This window comes from Myotis yumanensis, unplaced genomic scaffold, assembly GCF_028538775.1.
Source record: "Myotis yumanensis isolate MYYU_CA2020_CCGP unplaced genomic scaffold, mMyoYum1.0.hap1 SCAF_8, whole genome shotgun sequence".
Classification (NCBI taxonomy): Eukaryota; Metazoa; Chordata; class Mammalia; order Chiroptera; family Vespertilionidae; genus Myotis; species Myotis yumanensis.
In genome coordinates this window covers 8,965,330-8,980,944 of record NW_027223759.1, presented here as the reverse complement: position 1 = coordinate 8,980,944, position 15,615 = coordinate 8,965,330, and the positions used below count along the sequence as shown (strand labels likewise).

Here is a 15,615-nt window from a genome sequence, read left to right as displayed (position 1 = left end):
CCTCCTTCTCACAGACCATTGTTGTTTCTCAAGCAAGGTTGAGGGGTTTCACAGGGGTTCCACAATTGAAAATTGGACTTTTCTCCCTAGCAGAAGTAGTTAATGGGCAGTATTTCATTAAAGTTTTCCTCCCATCCATTTGTCTAAAACTAGTGGCACAAGTGATGGCCGACCCTAAGATGGAATGAACAAGTATTAAGTACATATTTATGAGGATAATTTGCAAATAGTTGACTATGCTTAATTGGGTGACCTTTCTCTCTTTTTTTCATGGACTTCTGTGCTCCCATTTTTAACCTCGTGCAGGGATCTTATAACGTAGTCATATTGTTCCTCTTTCTTCCATTTTAACGAAATTTGCCACTATCCTATAGTGTTCCCCAAAGAATGTGGTATCTCTGATTATTGACTTCTCATTGCTTCTTCACATGAGTAAATCTGGTTTTGTTTTTTGTTTTTATTATGTTTTTATTGATTTTAGAGAGAGAGGAAGGGAGAAGGAGAAAGAGGAACATTGATTGGCTGACTTCTGCACGCCCCCCACTGGGGATTTAGCCTGCAACCTGGGCATGTTGTTCTGACTTGGAATCGAACCGGTGACCTCTCAGTGCAGGGAATGGTCTTGTTTTATAGAAGAAAATAATAAGGCCCAAAGAGGGGAAGTGACCTGGTCATGATGATACAGATAGTTAATGTAAACAAGACCGTGGACCTGGGAGCACCAGGCTCCCTGCCCAGAGTCCTCTCAGCCCGAAATGGCTCATGCATCTGGGAAAAGCATGGTTTAAGCAACTTCTGCTGGTTAATAATAAATAAGAGAACCATTTCTCAAGGAAACTGAATTGTTTAATTTGTTTGAAATTAAATTTTATTATGCCCTTGTAAAAATATTATATGGAACACTATTTTGTTCTTTGTGGGAGCCATTCAAAGGGCGGAACTTTTGGTGAAATTTCCAATAAATCATTTCACATTGTGCAACCACAGAATCAGCTGAAAATGAACCTGTCCTGTTTAATAAGATACTGTGTTACTCCTTGGAGACAACAGACCAAAATGGGATGTCATACAGCCCCAGCATATGCAGAGGACAGAACTTTGACCTCCAGTTGTTCCTGGAATGGAACCAAAGTCACACACACACACACACACACACACAACCAAAATCTCCCCTCCCCCCCCCCCCCCCCCCCCCCAACTAAAGGACTGGAACATAACCAGAAGTGAAGGGTCTGTTGTCCAGGAAGATTCAGTGCTGACACCCCTTACCATAAATGCCCAAGTTCCAATGTCCTCCAATTAAAACTCACTCTGCCAGCATTTCCACATACATGCATCCCAACCACTCAAAACCCTTAACCTAGTACAGTGAGCAAGACAGATTTGAGGCACCATTAGGTCTCCCATCTTGGTTGCTGCCTTCTGGGAAATTGGGGAACCCTGCCATGGTTGGGTTGTGTGGGGAGGTGTTAGAGGAAAAAGACCTTGTTGCCAACATCTCAGTGTGGAAAATAGATGGACTGGACCAGCGCAGTGTGAGTGCAGAGGAAAAGCAGTCAATGAGCATGAGGGCTGGTGCATGTTACAATTCTCAGGCCCTGGTTATGGGGGAGGAAAAACAAAAGGTGGTGCTACCAATACCATACATATGGAAGTCAGGAGAGAGACTGGTTCAGTGGAGTAAGAGTGGGGTTACAGTGGACTCAGGATCAGGTGTGTGAAGGAAGAAAGTGTCAAGAGAGAGCAGAAGTAGAAAAGGTTAGGGCATCATTGATGGAGAGCTTACCTGGAATCTCGGGAATGAGTAAGACATGAAGTGAAGAACGCTCATGAGAATAACTTAGTTAGAAAGGAGGGTGAGTGGGGATGAGAGCTGGCTGCACCTGTGAGAAAGGCTGTCTCATCGATGAGGCATAGACTTGCCCAGTATTAGCCCATATATATGAGAATTACAGGAAAGCAGATCTCAGATCAAATAAAAAATGGCTAAGACAGAGCTGGCCCAAAGAACTGCGGAATCCAACTCTATCTCTTGGCTGTTACAGTTCCAGGGAGATTCACCACTGAGTCTCCAGTTCTAACACGAACTAAACTTGATTAGTTGGCACTCTGCAGGGAGGAGGTACAGGGATAACTATGGCTGAAGAATGAGAAATGGTTAGATTGAGCACTTAATTAGATCTTCTGCAACATTATTTTTTATGCATTCAAACTGCCATCCTAGAGCTCATTCTTGGTTATATTTCTGCTGATGTCAGAAGCATCAAATGTGGTTTGCAGGGATATACTCCCAACTCTGTCTTAGGCCTCAGGTCACTGGGACTCTGCTCTGGGTCCCAACTCTGTTGGTCAGGTCCATCAGGATAATCAACAGGATGCACTGAGACCAAATATGAAAAGCTGCAGATAAGAGAGGAGAGAAAGGGAAGACTTGCACTAGTTTGGAAGTCAGGCTTGTTTTCTTCTTGATCCAAGCAACATTTCCCTGCCCTATTCATTTGGCAACAAGATGGACTCTAGGGGAGAGTATAGGATGGCAAAATTAGAGAATTCTGGAGTTGTAAAATGCCATGAGAGGTAATAAAAAGGATAATAATCCTATATAATAAAAGCCTAATATGCTAAGTGTCTGGTCGTCTGGTTGACTGTTCAACCAATCAAAGCATAATATGTGAATGATATGCTAAGGCCGCTCAATTGCTCACTATAACGTGCACTGACCACAAGGGGGCAGATGCTCTGATCAGTAGGTTAGCTTGCTGCTGGGGTCTGGCTAATCGGGACTGAGCGAGATGGGCCGGACAAACCCTGGAGCCCTCCCTTAGTCCCTCCCCGCCCCGATGGTGCCCTGGTGGGGTCCCTCAGCCTGGCCTGTGCCCTCTCACAATCCAGGACTCCTCAGGGGATGTCAGAGAGCTGGTTTCGGCCCGATCCTGCAGGCCAGGCGGAGGGACCCCAGTGGTGCACAAATTTGTACACTGGGCCTCTAGTAATATTAATACCGACGGCAGCAGTGGCAGCACGAGGGGCAGTGGCTGTGTTAACTGCAGTAGAGGTTTTATTGAGCACTCAGTGTATGCGTGGCCTGATGTTTTCTACTCTATAAACATGACCTAATTTAATCCTCATGATCATAGTATTCTTTTACAGATAAGGAAACAGAAGCTTAGAAAAGTTAAGTAATTTATCAAATTATATAGCTAAAGAAGAGCAGAGTCAGAATCTGAAGACATGCACTCGGATAGTGGAGGCTGTGCTTGTAAAACACAGCTTTGCATGGCCTCTAATCATTAACTACAACTACAGTTTCCTGATTGTCCACCAGAATCCAGGGCTTCCCATTCATTAAGGCACTTAATCCCGCAAACAACCCTCCAGAGAGAGGAGTAGAGAGCAGGCTGCCCAGTGAGGACTGAAAGGCCTGGGGGCCCTGGAGGCCCTGAAGCCTCCTGAGTTAGAGCAATACCCACCCGGCTGCCCCTGAGACTCGGGGATTGGCTCCCTGGGAGGATTCTCCCTCCTGTTGAATCTCTGACACCAACCTCCCCCCACCCCCCCTCGGTTCATCACAGTCTGGGAATCTGGCTCAGGCCTTTTCTCAGTGCTTATTTGACCAGGTGTTCTAGCTGATTACATAGCCTTTAAATTCATGAGTAAACTGAAAATGAATTATAGGTGACAACGGAAGGTACCTAGATTCTATAAAACACATGCTTTCGAATAAATAATGAATGCATTTAAAAGTGAATGAACAAATAAATAAGTAAATCTTATTGCAATTTGTCTTACTTCTCCAGCTCAGGTAAATAGTAATACTAATATTTAGGTACCAAATATTAGGTACCAAACAGGTACCAAAACAAATGTTTTAGATGGATTATTCATGTCAACTTTATTTACAAAGCTCTCTAGTCTCTATTCTTTAATCTTTCTTTTAGACATATTTCCTTGCACACCCCCTTTCAAAATCATCTAAACTCTCACTTTTCCACATTCTTTTTAATAATTTAGGGATCCAAACCTCTCTGGGTATATAACTTCAGCAGTTCATAAGTCATATCTTTGCGGGAAAAAGATTGTCTTTTTTGGAATCAATGACTCCATATATTCTTTCTTACCTACTTGCCATAGGTTTTATTTGGGGGGTGGTTATTGGACACAGTGTGAAGAAGAGAGTCTGAAAGCAATGCTCTATGGGTGTTACAGATTGCTTAGAAGCTATTGATTCCACACAACATGAGAGATGGAAATGGCTTCCCCTCGCTTCCCCATAGACCATTAGTACTGATCAAAGATGGAATCACATTCAGAGAGGACATAGGCATTTGTTTCACAAAATGTTTCACTTTGGCGGCGACTCCGCAAATGTGCTGCTGAAATGACAGTGTGAGAAATAGTCTCTTCTCTGAATTTCCCTACCGCAAAGCTTGAGGTTAGGAAGATGACCCAATCCATTTTCACTTAGAATATGCTGTTCTGTAACCTTCACCTTCAAAGAAGCCATTAAGGTGCTACCTGTCTGTATTTCTGAGAAAAATATCTGCTTACCCTCATTGAGATGGGCAAAGCAGTAAACCTCTGAGTCTGTACCGCACAATATTGGGCTTGCCTTGAAAACCAATTGCACATAATGGGTGTGAGGCTTTGCTGTTTAATCCCGAAGTTGCTGGCTCAGCAGCTGTCAGTGGTTTCATATTCCCGGGACTGAGACTTCCCCTACTCTCCACAATGGGCCTGTACTCAGCATGGCCGCGTACAGAACCCGGGTTGACATACATACAGTGTCTCAACCCACAGGACCCTTCTGCCCTTGGCATGTCTCTCTCCTTTCTCCTCCAAAAAAGAATCATAGACAAAATCCAGTTGCTTTTCTAGATTGAGTTGGTGTCTTGAGAAGACATTTAGAGAAGATTTCTGGGGTGCACTCTGGGGAAGGGTGCAGAACAAGAAGTCAGGGCAGAGAAAGGACAAAGGACAGAGGAAACCCTACAGGAGGAACAAGCCATGGGCCGGAGATGAGCGCATCTTATGAGCAGAGCCACTGACTGCTCTAGTTCCAGAAGATCTTGACAAGGATGTTGGTATAGAGACCAGCCTTGGAAGATGAAAACAGTGCCACCTTGTGGAAGAATGATGAAGAATTTTTACTGTCGAATATAATAAAGATAATGTCAAAGGGGAGGCTTGCCACCCATTATAAAAGATTCGAGTTCCCTGATCTTAGGATGACTCTCCTGCAGCACAACCCATTACACAACCAGGTGTCTACTGGCCCCTCTGCTCATAGCCTCGTGGGAACTGGGGCTCGAGAAGCTGCCATAAATTCTATCACACTAGCCACGTTATTGCTGTAAACAATAATGTTTTTTTGTATCTGACCCAAGTGTCTTATGTCTTCTGTTAGCATCCATCAAATTGTGTCAGGCTAACATGTTTGCTTGTAAGTAGGATGAATCTCAGACTCTTTACAGTTCTTGACAATCATTACACGGTATTAAAAAAATCTCATAACATTGGAAGGACTGACACAGAGGGATTATCTCTCAAAAAGGGTGAGAGAGGATGCTTGGGGGCATGGCTCCTTGATCTGTTCAGAATGTCACTCTGTTATAATTATTTCTGTGTCTCTTCAGACCAGTGATTCTCAGCTTTATAAGAAGGAGTCATAAACTCTTTGAGAACTGACAATTCTGAGTATACACTCAAAATCACATGTAAATATTTGTGGGCCCCTTACAGGCATTAATTGGCCCTAAATTTGAACCCCTGGTTTGGACTGATTTGCCCTAAGGGTAAGAACCATAGTCATACTGCTCATAACACACTGACACTCAACTAACACTTATAGCAGGGCTCAGGAATGAACTTGAGAAATGAATAAGTAAATTAGAAGACTGACTCTTACATGGATAATACTCCAAAATATGCAATGAAAGACAATTGTGTGTGTGTGTGTGTGTGTGATAATAATAAAAGAGGTCCTGATAATTCTCTAAGAAAAATAACAATGTACGTGATCTCAAGAAAATAAACAGATTCAGCCAAGATGGCTAAGAACATGGGTTCTGCAACAGATGATCTGGGTTCAAATCCTGACTCTTCCACTTGCTAGTGATGTGATCTTAGGCAGTAACCTAATCACTTTGTACTTCAGTTTCGTCATCTGCACAATTGGTACAGAGTACCTACCACAGTATATAGTGCCTCGTACATAGCGACAGTTGGCTGTTATGGCAATGCCTAGATATTAAAGCACAGACTGTGGGTGATAAAGAGGACTTGCAATTTTGGTGCAGTGATGCTACTATTGTCTAATAGAGACCACCAAAAACCAAAGGGATGAGACCCACTAAGGGGTCTCACATCTGACAATGCTGAAGAGCAAACTAACAAAGGAGGCAGAGACCATATGAGCCTAAAATATAAACTTGAGTGGAAGTCCAGGAACCTCGCAGGAAAGAAGGGGGTAGAGGCCATTTGAGTGAAAGCTTAAAGAGAAACAAACAGAAGTTTACCCATGACTCTCTCATACATCACACCATGCGCCACGGTGCTTGCTGAAGATAACTGTCCAGATTCACTGCTTTTCTCAATTACTGTGTCTGTGTTTGTGCTTTTTTTTTTTTTTTTTTTACCTGACCTTTGATCCTTGGCCTTACTTGGCTTTTGATATCTGCCTTTAGCTCCTCAGTTTTGGGCAAAATGCTAAGACTTCTATTTCTGGCTCTTGAATCCAGTGTTCCTCTGAACACCACTTACAGCATCCTCTGCAGCCTCAATATGGGATGTCTTCATACGGCCATTCCCACCCTACCAGTTTAACCAACATTTAGTGTCTATGGGGGTTTCAACAACACAGGTCACTTGGTCCCACAACAGGTATGGATGGGGCTTCCCTAAAGCTAATTACAAACCTGGAACAGGAAAGGACATAGCTGGGAAGGGATGCTTTGGTCACCTAGGCTTGAGAGATTCTAAAGAACAGGGGCTTAAAAGTTCCTGCATGGCTCACAAGTGAGAGGAATAAATGAGGGGAATGGCTGTCAAGCTACACGCAAAGTCTGCGATATGGAAGTCATGGAATGTTTGGGGAGAACAACTTTAAATTCATAACAAGAAAAGGAGGAAAATGCTGGATTATTTATTTATTTATTTAGGGCTTTAGTCTTATGAACAGCCAATTTCAGAAAGCACAGAGCAATAATTGACCCTCTCCCACTTCCCAGAAACTGTAAAAAGGTGCACAGAAATGAAATTTGGAGAATGTAAATATAAATACAGAAGAAAGAAGGAGTTGGGGGGCTGTAAGTAGATTGCTCTCTGATCAGCAAAGATAAAGGATATGAACAAATGATGGAAGCAATGCAACAAACTGTTGAAGGCAGACGTGGCGCACGGAGCAGTGTAAAGTTGGCTAAAGCACCGGAGAGAGATGTATTTTGTGGAAAATACTATAACCATAAGATGTATCAGAAAGAGAACAAACATACTGCTCAGTGGCCGTAGAGTAATACTAACAAAGGCCAGAGAGAAGGCAGAACCATCTTATCCTAATTTTTGCTTCCATATTTCTCACTAAAGGTGTGCTCGGTACACTAAAAGCACCAGAAAGACCTGAAGGCCAAGATACTGGGAGATTTCTAAGAGAACATGTAGCCTTTTTAGATTTGTTCACGTGGTCAGATCGATCGTGGTGCTTTATGTCCCATGACCTTGAAATAATTTGTAGATGAGATCGTGAAGCCATGATCAGTCATCTTTTTGAGACATCGCAGAAAACCAGAGCCGTGCTAGAATACTGAAGACAGGCAACCACTGATCCCAATTTTCAAAAAGGTGGACTCAGATGAGGTCAACTCTGTTCTCAGGCAACTTTCTGGATCTATTCTGCAATCAATTATTGATGAGAGGGCGTAGAGCACTGGTCCCTAAGAGGAGTCTGGGTACTCAAGAAAACCAACCCCCTTTTCTTTTTGAGAAAAGATTTCTGTACTGAGACACTAATCAGTGTCAGTGATACAGTAGGCGGGGATTTCACAAGGCACTTGACAGTGTCTGTACTCCCTCTGTGAAGGGAATGGAGAAGGTAAAAGTCTGATACCACAGAAGAGCTGGTGCTTGACTGAACAACAGCTTGATGTTAACGGTATTGATTCATTTGCTCATAGTTCTCCACTTGGCTTATCCTACTCAACATTTTAATCAATGACCTACAGAGAGAAGGCAATGTTTAATCAGACTTTCAAATAATAGAATAAAAGTTAAACAGTATCTTGAAAGGATAGAATGCATTGTAAAATTTAGTATGAAGTTAAAATTTTCTAAAAGGACAAGAAGGGAAAACATCACTTTAAAAGTCTTAAGGCGTTTCAAATGACTGCAAATGTATGAGTCATAAGTGACTTTCCCCCCATTTCTAAGAGTCTATGATTTCATGAGCATTAATAGTACTGTAGCAGCAACAGCCACAACAAAAAATATAAACAAACCAAAAGGCCATTGCTTCTTTTGGCTAAGTACATAATTAAAAGATGTTTTAAAGCCCTAATATTTCCAAACATCATTCCAATAGCATTGCAATTGCATCAAGACACCCACGCAATGACTGTTTCCATAAGCATCTGCTACCCTCACATACGTTTTCACTATGATGATTACAAACAATTGCGTGGTGCCAAGAATGTAACAGTCATATGGAAAATTCACTTTATTTTCTGGGTGGCTGCCTCAGTTTCCCCTCCCACTACATAGGGTTGGATAATACTTGCCAACACTGCTGGCATAGACCAGAAAGATCCACAAATCAATGTTTGTCAAGCCCTTTGGCTTAATTCCTTGGAGGGAAATATTCAAGTATCCCTCTCCTCTTGTTAAAGACAATCCTCACTCCACAGAGTAAGAGGTTCATGACTCACCCCCCAAGCTTCCCATGAACTGCTCTCTGGTTTCCTAGGAGAGTGTAGATGCTCATCACCACACCTGGGATGCAGGACCTGCACTGGGAGATGCAGCCTTCAGCAATCCTTTCCTAAAAGCAAAGAACACAGAGGACCCGGCCTGAAAACTGAGGGGTAGGAAGCTCTCAGAAATGAATGGAGGCTTCTGATTGGTGCAGCTAAAGGGAGCACAGGCCTGTCAGGTCTCAGTGGGAAGTGCTGTGATTGGTTTCCATTGACGATGCCAAGGGAAGCTTTCTGGGAAGAGATTGCATTGAGGTATTTGGGAGAGGAAGTGCTCACAGTTGATCCAGGGCTTGAATTGAAGGGCACAGCTTAGATTCAACCAAGACCACAATGAGATCACCTGCTTTTACTTTGTTCTCTCCCTCATGCTGCTGCCACTTGAGAGGGAGGGAGAGGAGGGAGAGGATTTGAATTGTAGGGATTTATTGAAAAGTCTTCTGTCCACCAAGAAAGCTCCAGCTTTTCTACTTCTCTTTTCCCGTTCTAATGAGGAGCGTTAGCAGTAGTTTCCTTCACTTTGGGACATTTTTAACTTGTGCATCTTTAGTCCATGAGTTAAAAAAAATCCTATACAAACTCAATCCTGAGTCTAACATGCCCAGCTGCGTGCATCTGATGGTATGAGAGGCTTCATGGACAAAAGGACACATAGGCCTATGATGTTACTGCCTCCCCGCCTCCCCCTCCGCCCACCGCCTCTGGCCCAGTGGTCTGCCAGCAACCTTTATGGCACACCAATTCCTCTGGTGTGGAGGTATTTTTAGAACAAGACACAATCCTTACCCAAAAAGTGTTTATAACTTAGTATGGGGTATATTCAACATAGACAGTCTTGATTAAAGACTTAACACACCAAAATAGCCACATCAAAAAAGTATTTTTTTCTGGCTAGAATTAGCAGTATGCTCATTTACACAGACCAAACACAGACAATGCAGCCTTGCTTTTCTCATTTTATTATAGGAACCAAGATAAATGTGAATTGTCCCCTTTTCGTGTCTTTGTGCACAGGAGCTAAATCAAAATCTTTGCAATGAAGTGTGACAGAGAAAAAGTTGTGCAAATGCCAGAAAGATTGCAAAGTTTCCAGAGTTTATTATTTGCTTTGCTTTCCTAAACAAACAAAAGGATATAGTTTTCCTGCAGGTAGAATAATAAATATATTTCAGGGCCTGAATTCTTCTCAATGATTTGTGCAGAGGAAATGATCCTATCGATTGAGGCAGTTTTTATATAGCCCGTTCTTTATGAATAACTAAGAGTCATTGAAGATATGTTTGCTGATCTTGTTTGCCTGAGTTGATCAAACATCACTCTTTGCAATTATAAAATGATGTAATACTGTATTGTATTTTGTTTTATTTCAGCAGGACAAATGTTTGGCTTTGTTTCAGAAGATAAATCAGCAAGAATTTATATTCTAATACAGCACTGGTTTTGGGTAAATCATAAAAGGTTGTGAAATATTGAATAGTTATAAACTTAAAAAATCTTGAGTTCACACAGTTGAATAAAAGAGTTTTAATTCTCACCGCTACCTGCAAAACATGTTCTTTGTTCTTGACTCATATTTGCAAAGTTAAGAAAACAAGACGTTGGCAGCCGTAGGTAAATGGCGTTATTTCAGCACCCACAGGAACACACTGGCACCACCCACCCCTCTTCCTGTTAGTGAAAGGATTCTAGAAGACTCGCTACCTCCTTAGGAGAGGACACATGTCACAGAGGAAAGAATGCAACCTGGGGAGCAGACAGATGAAAAGCAGAGTCTTTCTAATGCTGAGTGATCTTGGGTACATTATATACGTGGAGCTTCCATTTCTTTGCACAGCCTGGCGGGGGCGTGGGCTCGGTTTCAACCGTAACTAACTCTTCCCCTTGGTTGTGGAGCTGAAAACACTGATACAGGGTTGCTCTTCAGGTGCAGGTTCAAGGACAGTGAAAAGCAGGAGCACATTCCATTCATGAACTCAAAACAAAGGTAGGACCAGAAAATTATTTTGTCCATTCTGTTAAGTAATTTAAGAATCTCTGCTTAAAGGAGCAACATATAAAAATGTGAACTAACTATGAAATGTATTTCTAGCTTTCCGGTATGATTTCCCTTCTATTCTTGCTGGTCAAAATTTTATAATTATTTGCAAATAACCTGAAGGTTTTATACTCATGTGTGTTTGTGTGTGGTGTTGATAGTGGTTCAAGGAGTCAGAGGGGAGGAAGGTAATGGGGGAGAAGAGAGAGATGAAGAAAATCATAATAAGGAGAAGGTGATGCCTAACACTTAGATGAATACAAACGCAATTACAAAATGTAGTCTGAAGGCTCAACATAACCAAGTGCTTTCCATGAGGAATCCTAATACCTTTCACGAGTAGATTCTCTCTCCTGTATCCGTTCTCTTGCTCTCTCATTCTCGGTCTTTCTTCTCTCTCTCTTTTCTCCCAGAGAACTATAAATACAAATTGATACAGGTTTATCACAATCAGAGCAAATTCCCAGCTCACACACTGGTCACTTGGACACCTACTTTCTACTGTGGTTTTTTTCTCTACATAAATGTAGAAATAACAATGTGGAAAATTTACCATTCTTCCATTCACAAAGAAAACAACTTCATTTGACTTCTTAGACTACACGTTCTGCTATAACAATTGGCCGACAGTTGTCCTATAGAAAGCACTGTTGCTGTGTCCACCTGAGAGACTAGCTGAGATCTCCCAGGAGGAGGGACAGCTGGTTGAGGCAGCCCCCCAGGTGGGGGGTGATTTTGGCTTGTTCTCTGCATGTGTTCCTCCAGTCACATCCTGCCTCTATGCTCTCAACCCTCTCATGTCCCCACCTTCCTCTGCTAACTCCAGTTTCCTCCCCTCTTCAACCAATTTGAAATTTCAATCTCAACCTCATTCTTACACAATGCACACTTCTCCCTGCCCTGAGGCGACCCCCTGGAATAAAATTTCCTGCAGTCAGCAACAAAGACCTTTAGTCAATGAAATGGAACTAAACCATGGAGACGTAATGCATTCAGGTGCTGTTTCTAGGTGTTAAATGGGTCTATTTATTAATTTGCTTTAAATGACAAAACTAAAGCATATTTTTAGAAACTAAAACATACAAAGCGTATAAAGTAAAAAGTGAATATCCTTTACAGTGTATACTACTAATAAAATCATTTAGAAAACTTCCTTTCACTAGACAGTATAATTTCGGTTGCATACAAGCCAGATGTGAATTACATACAAGTCATCACCTTCTATTCCATTCAGCCGGAAGGCTTAAGGGGCAGAGTGATGGGGAATATCTTAGAGGAAGCCAGCTAGTGTTTACACCATTTAAAATATGATTTCTAAATTGCTTAAGCATATCTATCAAAATCTAAATGGAACGTTTAAAGTCGGCATCATATAAAAGCAATACTCTGTGAAATGACTTCTGAACGGTGATTTGTCTTTCAGACCGAGCATCCTAGAGCATAGAAACTGGGTAGATTGCTATATTGGAAGAATCACCCGATTTTCTCCCAAATTCTGTACTTGATCATATGGGTATATTCCAAGGAACATAGGATCCAGGTTTGTCTCTTGGAATCTAGAATAAAAGGACAAATGTGCACGTTTGCATTTGGAAAACATTTGTGACAGGTGAAATACAGCAGCATATAAAATAGGATAAAGACCACCCGAGGGCGACCAGGACAATGAGAGGTCTGGCAATGGCAGTGTGAGAAATGTGGAGGAATCCAGGAGAGGACTCAGGGTCGGTGGGGGGGGGGGGGGGGGGGGGGATAGAGCAGCTACGGGAGTTTTCATCCCATTTTGAAGAGGGACAAATGAAAAGTGGAATCAGTCTGTGTTTCTCCAGAGAGAAGAGGTGACTCATGGGGTCAGGAAGAGCTGTACCAGTAAGGGGTGCCACAAAGAGCCAGCATGTGCAGAGATATGGGGGCTCTCCCATCAATATAGGGATAAACAAGGAATAACGTGTTTATAGTCAGAGAGGTCACTGGGAATTCCTCCCACAATTAAAAATCCCATCACTGAAAATGACCAAGGAGAGCTCAGATGTTTGCTCAGCAGGAGTGTGGATGTAGGCAGGATTCCTGCTACTGGGGGCTGAGAAAGGGCCCGTTGAGTGTGTGCAACTCAGATTGTACATGCCCAGTTGCCTGGGTGGGGTGGACTGAGATAGACTGGCTGCTGGAGTGGCCCAGAGTCTTGGCCTCGGTTCTGAGGCTCAGGGCACAGCGCCTAAACTTCTATCCTGGACCAATGTGTCCTGGGAAAAAACAAAAGAAGGGAGGAATATAACTGATGATAAAAAAGAAACCTCCTTTTTTTCAAGAAGTGCAGAACTGAGCCTCAGGACTCGTGCTATGAAATCTTTCCTGCACGAACTCAAGAACCCACACACCAGCAGCTGGCCCCAGGCAGTCCCGCTCAGGGCTGGGTCCCCTTCCTAGTAACAGGGCCAGGCTGATGGAAAATGCACTTCAAGGCCATGCTGCTCTTCTCCTGTTCAAGTGCCCTTGGGATTCTTGTCACCTTTTCTTCCACGGAAAACCGCCATGGTGGGCTAATAACACTCAACCACAGGACAGGGGACAAAAATTCAGAATTTGATGAGCAAAGCATACCATTTTTGTGAACTTATCTTCACAGGCCATTCGAATCTTCTCTGGGGTCAGTGGGCTATTGAGTTTCAATGGTCCACGCAGGCCTCTCTCCTGTCGCGCTGCACTCACCGCGTCATGGATGGCGAAGAACACTGAGCAGCCCAGGAATATGCCAGACTCTCCCAGGCCCTGCAAGGGGACAAGTGAACTAGATTCTCTCTCTCTCTCTCTCTCTCTCTCTCTCTCTCTCTCTCTCTTCTCTTTCTCTCTTTCTCTCTGTCTACAGTACATGTGTGCACGTATAAAATATTAAATCTGTAACTTTTTCCTTTAAAAAAAAGCAATTTACTATTTAATCCTGATATTCCCATTCTTAGGATTCCAGTCTAAGGAAATGATCCCAAATGGAGAAAGGAGATATGGGCATGAAGATGATGATCACAACGTGAAAATTCAGATGCAACCTGATGACACCAGTAGTTTGCGTTAGGCTCCAAGATTTGGAGTATTTAAAAAGAATTATGTTAAATTATTTTATAATTAAAATGCTTAATAAGCCTTTTTTCTTGGTAAGAACTCCAAATAACCAAAAGATGAATGCAGCCCTTCCCTCCCTGCACGAGTATCTCATCAGCATGCATTTATTCATGGAGGATAACTTACCTTAGATGAATACAGGGTATTTGAGTCTTGAGATGGAGGCAAAAAGGAAACGTGAAACTCTGTGGGGATGTCACAGATGGTGGGGATTTTGTATTGGTCTGGACCTCGAGTGTACAGGACACCCTGAGGAGAATAATTCAGTTCCTCGATTGTGTAGAGTCCCATGCCTTGAATAAATGCACCTTCGATCTGAGGCCAAAAAAATAAAATAAAAAGTAGAATTTCCATGTATGAGAAAATGCAGTCAACAGTAACATTTCAACTTCATGCTGTTTGTCTGAATTTTTAAAATACAGTGCAAGAGGGGGTATTCAGTATGTCTTGGAAAACGTCTATGAAGTTTACATAAAAGTTTGCCTAAAAGCCTTTTAAACACCTTATGAGCCCTAAGTTCAATGTCAAAGGCCTTGAGTTCAAATCTCAGCCTGACGTTAGCCTGTCAAGGGCCCTGGAAGAAGCCTCAGGAAGCCTGGAGGTTCAACTCTCTCGTGTTTTCTTCCAGATGAAACTCTGACTGACATGTCCACAGGTCCCAGCCCAGTAGGAAAGGCTCTCGGGCCTCTGGAACCAAATCACCCCTCCTAACATTCTTGCTCACGAGCTGGCCAGCCTGACTCCCCTGGACTCAGTTTCCCCACTTGTACCATCAAGGGTTTGAACTGTGTTCTTCAAGCTCTTAGATGTGCCAGACATTTCAATATTGATGGAAAACATCTTGTGATTTTTCAATCTTGTCAGTTACTGTAAATTTAAATTAAAAACATCTGGGGGCAACATAGGCTGCCTCTCCGTCACTACTGCTGCAGTTATGTGACATTTGTTATCTCGGCCCAGCTCCAAACTCCTCGAAGCTCAAGCCTGTTGCAGGCCGAGGCTCAGCACTGAGCACCCTCCTTTACCTCCACCCCCAATGTGGGGCTCGTTCTGTCCCCTCCAAGCTTAGCCCTCCCTCGTTCAAGCTGCCCAGTCCCAGGCTGCATGTTTCTTCAAACATGAACTAAAACTCCTTTGTTTCCTTCCCTTTTTAAACAGTAAGAGATGTGAGTTGTGTGGCTGGTCTGAATAGAAAGATTCTGACTCCGGGGTAGAAAAGGGAGATGAGGAATAAGTTAGGTGGGATGTTTCCCCTGAAGATCCCATAGCAGCCTTGGCTTTTACACACAGGAAGTTAGGCAAGTCAATCCCACACATACCTGGCCTATGTCAAGGGCTGGATTTATACTGCAGCCAACATCCATGACGATGTCTGTCCTGATGTTCTAGTCATTAAAAAAAAAGTTAGAATGTTTACTGTGACGAACACAGCACAGGGAGGGAATGCTGAGAGATAGTCCTGTCAGGGTGGCGTGGCTATAGAACCTTTCTTTGGGCCACATT

The 15,615-nt window shown here is 42.8% G+C and overlaps 1 protein-coding gene and 1 long non-coding RNA gene across 3 annotated transcripts in view; one reads left to right on the top strand and one right to left on the bottom strand.

Annotated features, from left to right (window-relative positions):
* Nucleotides 1-8,915: 8,915 nt before the first annotated feature.
* AOX1 (aldehyde oxidase 1) overlaps nucleotides 8,916-15,615 on the bottom strand; it is a 67,045-nt gene continuing 60,345 nt past the window's right edge. The window contains exons 32-36 of one of the 2 annotated variants that reach the window (XR_011472376.1): nucleotides 15,432-15,497; nucleotides 14,239-14,427; nucleotides 13,597-13,764; nucleotides 11,326-12,551; nucleotides 8,916-9,028 (exon numbers count right to left, since the gene is read on the bottom strand). Coding sequence is in view for 1 of the 2 variants with exons in the window: in XM_070421790.1 (XP_070277891.1) it covers nucleotides 12,501-12,551; nucleotides 13,597-13,764; nucleotides 14,239-14,427; nucleotides 15,432-15,497 (474 nt within the window). In the remaining variant the exon portion in view is untranslated. Of the gene's footprint in view, nucleotides 9,029-10,469; nucleotides 12,552-13,596; nucleotides 13,765-14,238; nucleotides 14,428-15,431; nucleotides 15,498-15,615 lie in introns of those variants that run through there. The other variant, XM_070421790.1, reaches the window with a different exon arrangement.
* On the top strand, nucleotides 10,629-15,035 carry LOC139014903 (uncharacterized). The gene is made up of 3 exons (XR_011472377.1): nucleotides 10,629-10,756; nucleotides 10,885-10,944; nucleotides 13,953-15,035. It is a non-coding gene; the product is annotated as an uncharacterized lncRNA (long non-coding RNA).